Genomic DNA, 10,091 nt, shown 5'->3' with positions numbered 1-10,091 from the left:
AATGCAGAAGATAACATAGTTTGACAACCACAAAATACCATTTTGCACCAACATGTGATTCCCACAGAGCTATTAGCTTATTAAATCTGAGGAAGCTGGGCAAAGTGAGGAAAAACTATTTACAGCAGATGAACAGTATCTTGAAGTCATGTCCTTAGGAATTTGGGAAAAATCCAGCAGAGACCTGACACAGGACCTGAGAGCTACACCTGGCCCTTCAGTTTATTCTTCTGCTGTTCACTGAAGCCTCAATTGCATGAGAGCTCATTTTGCCTTATATACTTATATTTACATGTATGTTTGCAGATGTTTCCTTGAAAAATATAAAGACATGAGTTAAAAAGATAAAAATAAAAAACCATCAGAATTGTAAAAGTTAGATTTATTTCTTCACCAGACATACTGTAGCAGGAAGCAGTGACAGGATCTTACAATTAGGATTTTTGCTTGTGTTTTTTTTTTTTCCATTTCAGTACTTTTTTTAAGCCTCAACCTGCCAGCTAAATGCACACTCCCTTATGAAATAAAAAGGATTTCAAATCCTGTAGTCTGAATGAACTGAGACAAATAAATACAATTACAGTTATAGTAAAAACTGCAATCAATTAGGACCAATAATGTGAGCAACAAGATGTAAAATATTATTATATAGCACAAACACTTAGGGTTCTCTTTTGTTGTCATGTCTGAATGTGGCACTTGTATAAAGAAAAAAAAACACACAATGGCACTGCAGACTTATTTGAAAAGCTTTACAAAAAAAATTGTATTAAAACAGTAACTTTAAAAATTCTTTATCATGAATAGAGTTTATGAATACTATACATCTGACCTTAACTTATAAATCCTTAAATAAGATTTGCATTTTTATTCTTTTTCCAGACATAACGAGCATACTTTTAATTTGTAACCGCTCTGCTTTATCTGTTAGGAACATAGTGATACACAATGTAGTTAAGATCCCGTATTTGAAGCTTCATATTTCCAGGATCATAGAGTTATGACAATACAGCACGACAGAAGACACGGTTGTCAAGAATTCTGGCTGTCAGTATGTGTCAAATACTAAATCTAAGGCCAACAGACATCAAAATCAGAGACTTACTTCTGGCTTTAAAAGCAATCTGTGACTTTGTTGCTATGAAATAAATAAGGTTAAAGGTATGTTGGAAGACAAGCATGCACACAGAGTACAAACATTACACAATACTTGAAACAGTTAGCATCATTTTAGAAAGTGGAATAAGCTTGGAGCAAATACGTGAAACAGAAAAGTGCTAAGTCAGTCAGGCGTTAAGTAACCAACCAAACACCCATTGTGACTATTCCACCGGTTGAGTAATCATAGTGGTTCATATTTTGGAAGACTGATGGACTGCACCGGGTAGCTGGTGTGTTATTTTCTGCAGTTTTCATAGAATTTGATGCCATTTTAAATAGCTGTTCTGGCACTCTAAAACAAGGCTCTTGGCTAATACTGTTTGATATATTCTCGTCTTAGTAGTGACACGATATGGCGTGTGATTGAGAGTGGAGAAACCAGGAGAGCAGACAACTGGCCACCGACGTGCATAACCTGACGGAGCTCGTTAAGGACACTTGGCTTCATGAGTTTACTGCAAAGACAAAAGAGAAAAAAATGAAATTAATTTCAGTTTCTCCTGCATTAAGTGAGATGCACAACAAAGGTGTTGGGTGTGCTTTGCATGCAGGGTTCAGACATGAATCACCAATAGACTTTTAGGCTACTACAGGGGACAAGTTCTTCCTCTTTCCACATTACACCTGCCTATACTTCGTCAAAACAAACAAATAACTCAATGCTGAATATCGAGACCTACCAGTAAAAGAAAGAGTTATTCTGACCCAAATTATTATTTTTTTTACATTTTGAAAACATCTAGAAGAGCTGGCCTTCACTGAAATTTTGTGCCTTAGAGGTCGTTCTGCATTACAGCTCGTGACTTACACTGCGGCTGGAAGAGGCTCCCTTGCCCTTCGTTTTGGCCTTGCCTCCCACTGTTGTGGCGCTGTTGCGGCGTGCTTGTTCGTGGTCAAACTCCAAATCCTCTAGGCGCTGAGTTAATGCGAGTTTTTGCTGAATGGCCATACGTAACAAAGAGTTCAGCGTCTTCTTTTCATCCTCAGCAGCAGCCAGCTGCCTCTGCATGTCATCCAGCTGTGTAACATACTCATCACACCTGAGAGGAGAGGAGAGGAGAGGAGAGGAGAGGAGAAGAGAAGAGAAGAGAAGAGAAGAGAAGAGAAGAGAAGAGAAGAGAAGAGAAGAGAAGAGAAGAGAAGAGAAGAGAAGAGGGGGTAAACTTTACTGCCAGCAGGTGGAGCAATTTGCCTCAAACTACTGCGGCTGTCATGATTCCCCAGACTGCATTTTCCAGATGGGAGGATGATTACCACGCTAACTGACTGCACAAGTATTACATCAGACTGCTCCCACAATGCTTTGCATCTTTCTCAGAGAAATACACAGAAACGCAAAATATTTTCTCTCGAGTGAAAAAGCAGAAATATTACAAATCTATATCAATGTTCTTTTTAATGTCTCCTGTAACCGAGAAGGATTCGTTTGGTCTGAGCCACCTGATTTATTTATTTATTTTTAAATTATATTTGCCCAATTTATGTACATAATGGCTGATTTACATTGAAAGTATGTGTCGTACCTTGTAGCAAACATGGCCCGGAGAGATGAGAACGTAGCTGCGTCCTCTTTCAAAGCCTTGAGCTCATTACGGAGCTTCATCATAGTCTCGGTCACCATGGTCTTCTCACTGTCATACTTACTCTTGAGGTTGGCCAGAGCAACCTCAGCTGTCTGAAGGGAACAACATAAAAAGATTAATGTAAAGTTCTGCAGTTTTTAAATTCTGTGGTTTTTGCATCGCTATTCTATTCTATGTGTGCATTAATAAACATCGTTCCCCTGACACATACACAAACCATCCTCCCACCTGTTTGTTGGCCTTGAGAACAGCTCTGAGAGTGGCAATCTGCTCCCTTTTGGTACTAAGCAGGGATTTCAGTTTGAGAATCTCCTCCATGCACGCTTCTTTGTCTTTGTCAGCCACTGCGCTCAGCTCCAGGTTGGCAAGTCTCTGACGTGACAGCTCTGTGGTGCGGTCCACCGCTTGCTGCAGGTGGCGGATCTGGTCCCTGATAATAGCAACAAGGTTATAGATGTTCATGGGTTCCGGCCGGTGCTCGTGTGCTGGAGCTGCAGTAACTGCTGCGCTGCCGGAGTCTGACTTTCCAGATTCAGTCTCACCGATTAACCCGTTAGTGAGAAGTACTGACTGGTGATCCTTTGCTTCTTGCCCCTTTCTTACGATGGCCTTACCTTCCTTGTAATAGTCGAGCATGACGCGGTTAGGGGTTTCATTGTTGCACATGCACACGTGGTTGTAGAGATTGGCCAGCTCTTCACTGAAGGCTACGAGCTCATCCTGCGCCACATTAAGGCTGCCAAGCGACTCTCCTGCAGCTTCGCTGGCCAGACGGAGCTCCCTCTCCAGACGTGACATCGCTGCTTTATCTGCTTGGCTAATTTTCTCCAAGGACGACAGCTTTGACCTCAAGTCCTGGACGTCGCTCTCCAGCCGCGCTCGCTCATCTTCATATTGGGTTCGACACTCCTCGTATTGCGCCCTTAGTGTTTTCAGCTCTTGCCTCAGTTCTCCAGCTTCAGACACTGCAACGGTGTATTTACACTGCAGAATCTCAGGCCCGTTAATGTCCAGTTCATAGTAGTCTCCGTCGTCATGGCTGTCCCTGTCTTTCTCACTGTCGAGGGCAGACTGCCGCTCCTTACTGGCCTGAAGTTTCCTCATTGCACTTAGATTTTCAGTCAACCTGTTGACCGTTTCCTTTTGCTCGGACACAGTCCCATAGGCCTGTTCCAGCTGCTTCTGGCTCTCCTGCAGAGAGTTGATCAGGGCAACTTTTTCCCTCTCAACCTACAGAAATACAGACAAAGAGTTCATTAGTCAGCTAGGCAACTTTATAGAAAAAAAAAGAGAAAGAACAAAACAGGAACGGCCTTTTTGGCCAGGTGACAGAGTGCAATTAAAGTTTCTTAACAACCTTTCAGGAACTTTTGAGTGACTCAGTTAAAGGTGTACCCAATAATACCTATCTCAGTGTGACCTGCCAATCCTGATGATTACTAGTAATTTAGTATCACTACATTACAGATTTAGTTCAGCTACTTAGTTAGTTCTCTAATTTTCTAGTACATTTGTATAAACCCCACACAGTTTGTGGTGTTCTGTGGTATACAAACTGAGTTACTGCACACATGGGTGACATTTGTCCATGCTGGTTTAGCCCAGTTTCCCTTTTTACGCTCTAGATCCACAGAATACACAGCGACAGATAAAGTTAGGGATGCATTAGACTGACAGCATTTCCTGTTTTCTCAAAACTCCTGTGATAAGATCTTAAATTCTTTTGGCCACGATAATCATCTAGCGAAAATAGCATGGCAGCCTTTCTATGACATCTACAGTAGAACTTGAGCTTTTTACTGAATGTGAAATCATGGCATCAGGTATGCTGCAGTCAGATAATGATGGCTCTTGATCCAAGTGCATCTGATGGATCTCATACCTGCACCAGCTGTTGTTTCAGTTTCTGTATCTCTGATATGTTGAGCTCACTCAGCAGGTCGTCCACCAAGCTAGGGACTGGTTTGAAGCCCTCTCCTCTCTTGTTCACTGCAGTTCTATTGTCTTCATCACTTTCACTCAATTTAACCAAGCCGTTCTCAAAGCCTCTTATTAGATCATCATTGTCCGGTTCATTGATGGCCGAAGGATCCTCGTGGAGTTTGGGGTTATCGATGGAAATATTGAAAGAGCTACTGTACACAGAGCCGCCGATGGTCATATAGTGGGAAAGCTCTTTGCGCAGCGAGGCCTTCTGCTCACGCTCTGTCTTGATGGTCTCTAAAGCTTCCGTCAGCTGCCGCTCGGCAATTTCTCTCAGGCGCATTGCTTCCTCCAGCTGGCTGTGCAGACACTGGCTGTCTTCCTCCAGGCGGCGGATCTCATGCTTTAGACCTTCAAATTCCACCTGTAGAGACAGCCAAAAATATAAATAACACAGCTAATACTTTTACACCAGTAGGCAGCATTTGTTATAATTTGTGAAACAGGCATGAGTGCATCGTGGTTGGCCAAAATATTATACACAGACCCATTTTTTGAATGTAAAATTTGGTGCGTGCTCATATTTTTAAATTGTAAGGAAATGACATAATGACTGTGTAGTGATATTAGAACCAAAATGATAATATGGTTAGTCTGACTCATAAAAACATGAACAACACAGCTATTTCTGAATGATTTCCACCCACTACAAAACTTGAGTTTTATGGCCAGTCTCACCTGGTTCTGTTTCAACACAGACACTTGTTTCTGAAGTGAGATGTTCTCCTCCTCCAACTCACTGTAGTCCTGCAGCAGTCGAGCCTCCCGAACCTTGTACTCTCTGATGTCGTCTCGCAGCTGACTGCGCTGCAGCTCTGCCAGCTCTGAATTCTGCACACAAGAACGGGGACAACGGGAGAATAACTGGATGACCTTTCATTTAAACCTATGTTCACCATTAGCAAATGCAGTGTAAACCACAAACTACACGCTTGCAATAGTTCAGCAAATAAGTTAAAATAAGGGCAAGAGTGCTTCACATGCCACAAGTCTTTGGCAGCCATGTGCAATGACGGAAGGAGGACATGGTCCACTTACCAATTCATTCTACAGAGAGCCGCGGTGGAGGACATCCTTTGTGTCACTCACTGCGGACCATTACATCATCTTTCCTGCTGGGCTCAGTGCAAACTGGCCCTCCCGCATGATAAGAAGCAGCTCTCTCACAACCAACACTGGCAACTTTTCGTAGTCTACAAGTCAACTTCGGTTAGCATTACAAGCTTTCATTGATTTCCCGATCGTGCTGCAAATAGCAGATCTCCGATGATGACACATAAAAGACGCCGATTCAAACTTTGGCCGACCATATACTATGATAAGAAAATGCTCAACAGGAGTTAAAGTGAGCATTTGAGTGTAAATTGTGAGAAGAAATTCATATTGCAGCACTCTCAATACCTACCTCTCTCATTTCCAGGGCAATGGATGACAGGCGGTCATTTTCAGCTTGTGCACTGGCGAGGGAAGCTTTGGACTGTCGGAGCTCATTCTGTAACTCCAGGACCTTCTGCTGGTAGAGAGCCTCCTTACTGGCAGACTCCAGTATCAAAGACTCTTCCCTGCTCTCCCCATCTGCTGCCACCTTTCTGTGGGTTGAGTAAGCATGTCCAAAGGCCTAAAGACAGACAGAAAAAACAATAGAACAAACATGTTTGATTAAGGATTTGTTACAAACCTGCTTTAAGACACATGCACACAACCACGAGCATGGCCAACATAACTAGTTAGAGACTTCAGTTAAATAAAGATCTACCATTTCAGAAAATATCACAAATGTGTGTGTATGGGGTACTGGACAGCTCTTTCTAATAACAATGACCTAAGTAAAATTCTCCATCTCAAGAGAGGAAATGAAACCACAGATAAGGAAATATACACGAGTATCAGTTCTTAGTCATCACTCTAAATAAAATTGTAGTTAAATTGGCGATGCATTTTTACATGCTACATTCACTGCGTTTATTTCTTTGGTTTTTATGAAGAGTTTTGCTGCAAACACAGATTACATTTGAAACTTATTCATACAACAATTTTGGCCAAACTGATTTTTTAATGATAAAATGTTTCCTAACATGAATTTATTTCTCTATTTAATGACGATGATGTCAGCGCCTTTATGGATGTAGACATTCATTAGCACAAAAAACATCAAACATGATACTGAAACTAGCAGAGACAACAATTATACTGTAACAGAACAGTACAATCTGCATAATAATCACAAAGATAGACTAAAAAAAAGTGGATGTGACAATAATTAAAGCACATAGGCCATAAACAAAAAACTAACTGCCTTCAAGTATATTTGTAAATGCTTGAAGCCCAGTAATACATGAAACCATGACTAATAAAAATAGAGCACTGCAGCATATCTGTCATAAATAAATGATAGAATATTATTTTAAAATATAGAATCTTAAAAAAAGTATCCAGTATAAAATAAAATACTCTGGCTTCATACATGACTCCCACTTGGTAAAACAGTTCAGTCCCTTGAGGATTACAGAAGAACTCAAATGTAAATTTCAAAATGTGTCAGAAATTTTAATTTTATTGACATTTTGACAGGTCAGTGTTTTTCTGCAATTAAAAAAAAACACTGTTCAAATAATCATCAAACACAAATCTGTATAGATATTGCTTTGATATTATAAAATAAATATTTATCTACTTTAAAACAGATTGGATAAATGGCTAGCAATATTCCCAAAGCTGCAGCATGTGTTTTACTTTCAATGTTTAACCAGCTACTAGGAACAGTCTTTTTGCAAAATGTCAGTTGAATGGTTTTACTAAGCAGGTGAACTAATTTTCAGAATAGCAGTAAATTGATGAATAATTTGATGCCATATCTGCACAGTTACGAACTAAACAGCTAAACACACATTAAGTCAACAGTTACTAAGTGGGGATGTGAGAGCAAATGGACCTCACTGTAGAGCTAGATGTCTTTTTCTGGCCAATTCTCAGTCAGACAAACAGATCTGTGTAACTAGGATCATAGTCATGGTCAGTCATGATGATGTGAATCAATAGGAGGCTGATAGAGGACGAGGATGGATGATTCCTTTACCTTACATCACTCTCAGCGATGTACTGTAGTAAGGAGAAACTGTCACAATCATGAGATACTAAGTAAATGACCACAACAATTAGTCACTTCGTGATGCAACTATAATCTATAAACCAGAAAATTACTGGTAGTGGCAAAAATCTCACATCCTCCTTTTTAATTTACATTTCATGATATTAGACTAGATTTCCAGTATAAAGGTATTAATAAGACTGCGACCCATTTAAGCCCAGCCTACACACAATGACCTATCGCCATTTCATGTGAACACAACCACTGAAGGACACTAATAATAGAAATTGGACATTTAGACATACAGCTGACAGACAGCAATGTGGAAATGCTTTAGGATGCACTTCCTCTACTGACTGATAGACTGGATGTGACAACAGTCTTAAGACTGAACTGAAGGGAAGTTCCCGACCACCCCCAACACACACACACTTCTTTATTCTCTAATGAAATACAGACAGATTTTCCCACATGTTAGGATCTCAGTGGCTGGCGGTGCATCTCATGAGTTGCTGTGAAAAAGTGTTGCCAAGTTATCTTTGTTCAGCTTAATGTTTACTAGATTGATAGATGCCTTCACCTGTCATATTTAGCTGTAGAGGTTATTCCTCTACTGTGAGACTGAAGGGCCTTGGGGTTGGCTGACACTGTGGGTTAATAATGTCTCAACAGACAAGCTATTAGGAGATGAAAAGAAACACAGATATTCAGGGCTGTTAACTTTTTTTTTATGATTTCACCACTGGAAAAACTTATTTTTAAACAGGTTAACAGCAAATTGGCCAAACAGGCTTAAATGTGACATAAGCCACTGCAGCTACAGTCTGATTTCAAGGCCTCAGCCTTTGGAGCAAGTAATCAAAACTAATGACAGTTTTCATCCTTTAAGGCGAGGCAACATTAGGTAACACTGCAATATTTCTGCTTGGAGGTGGTTATGCATATTTCAAACTTCATATAATATTTGAGGAGGCAGGAGGGATATAAATAGACATGGCTGGGGCTCAGGGGAAGCAAACCCCACTACCGACTGCTTCTAGTTTGATCCCCGATGTCACTCTAAATTCCCACCGTGCTGCTATTATAACATGCACTAAGTTGCTCTCCTCGCCTTCACATACTGACTGATGCCAGGACTTATATCTGGCTGCGTGGCGGTGACCTCGGGTTACCTCCTTCAGCTGATCCAGTTCCTGTCGGACCGTCTCGTAGTCCGTCTCCAACTCATCAAATCGCTGCTTGAGCTGCTGTTTCTCCTCCAGCACCGCCAGCCCATACTCAGCCGCCTGGATCTTCTCCTGGGTCGTTTCGCGAAGCTCCCGGGTCAGACGCTCCACTTCGACTTGGAGCCACTGCGGCCCGGCTTCTGTCACCAGTACCGCCTCAGGATATTCCTGCTCCTCCATAGACATCTTGGCGAGCCGCCGACTCCCAACCGTAACGGGACCCAGCCCTAACTAGCGGGAGCAGCGGAGCAAACCACCAAGACCGCAAATCACTGCCTTCTTTGTTTGGGGCGCATTGTTGGGCTTAAACTGTGTTTAGCTTCCCGGCCTTTCACTCACTGCGGACCTCGACGGAGCTCAAACTGGACAACAGTTTGCTCATTCTCGATATTTTTCTGCCTCTTCTTGAAGCTGACAGAGGAAACTTCAGTTGAGCTCATCGATTAGAAAAAAACGCTCCCCCTACACGGCATTCAAATCAGCGTGACTACGAAGGGAAATGTAGTTTTCAGTGAGGCGCGCTACCTCAAGGACTCCTTGCTTCTGAAGCCGCGTTGACTTCAAGTACCAGAATGCATTGCGTCTGCCGAGACATGACCCCACAGTTTATTGAAACGCCATCTAGAGAATCAACTGTGAAACTGCAACTATAATTACATTGCATATTTATTAGGATCTTTATTAGAGTTTATGGGTATTTTTTGTTATAGTCACTTGTCGAATGAACACTAGATTAGTTAATTATAGAAATATGATCTTCAGTCACTTTATTTATTAGGTACACCTGTTCAACTGCTCGTAAGCGCAAATATCAAATCAGCCAATCACATGGCAGCAATTTAATGCATCCAGGCATGTAGACATGGCCAATATTATCTGCTGAAGTTCAAACTGAGCATCAGAATGTGGAAGAAAGGTGAGTTAGGTGACTTTCATTTAAGTTTTATGATTGATGGTGTCAGGCAGGCTGGTTTGAGTATTTTACTGCTGCTCGACTGAGATTATTGCAGACAACCATCTTTAGGATTTACAGAGAAAATATCCTGTGAG

At 41.5% G+C, this 10,091-nt stretch overlaps 1 protein-coding gene across 1 annotated transcript; it reads right to left on the bottom strand.

The window, feature by feature from the left end:
- Positions 1-361: 361 nt before the first annotated feature.
- LOC308401939 (protein bicaudal D homolog 2-like) lies at positions 362-9,486 on the bottom strand. The gene is made up of 8 exons (XM_080890412.1): positions 8,988-9,486; positions 6,133-6,345; positions 5,406-5,558; positions 4,627-5,091; positions 2,973-3,974; positions 2,685-2,836; positions 1,970-2,201; positions 362-1,616 (listed from the first exon to the last, which is right to left on the bottom strand). Exons 1-8 carry the CDS (start codon positions 9,225-9,227, stop codon positions 1,614-1,616), a joined length of 2,460 nt encoding a protein of 819 aa, XP_080746538.1. The 5' UTR covers positions 9,228-9,486; the 3' UTR covers positions 362-1,613.
- Positions 9,487-10,091: the final 605 nt, after the last annotated feature.

This window comes from Rhamphochromis sp. 'chilingali' (genome assembly GCF_963969265.1).
Source record: "Rhamphochromis sp. 'chilingali' genome assembly, chromosome: 9".
Lineage (NCBI taxonomy): Eukaryota > Metazoa > Chordata > Actinopteri > Cichliformes > Cichlidae > Rhamphochromis > Rhamphochromis sp. 'chilingali'.
The sequence above is the reverse complement of the archived record's forward strand: the minus strand, read 5'-3'. Positions and strand labels throughout refer to the sequence as shown.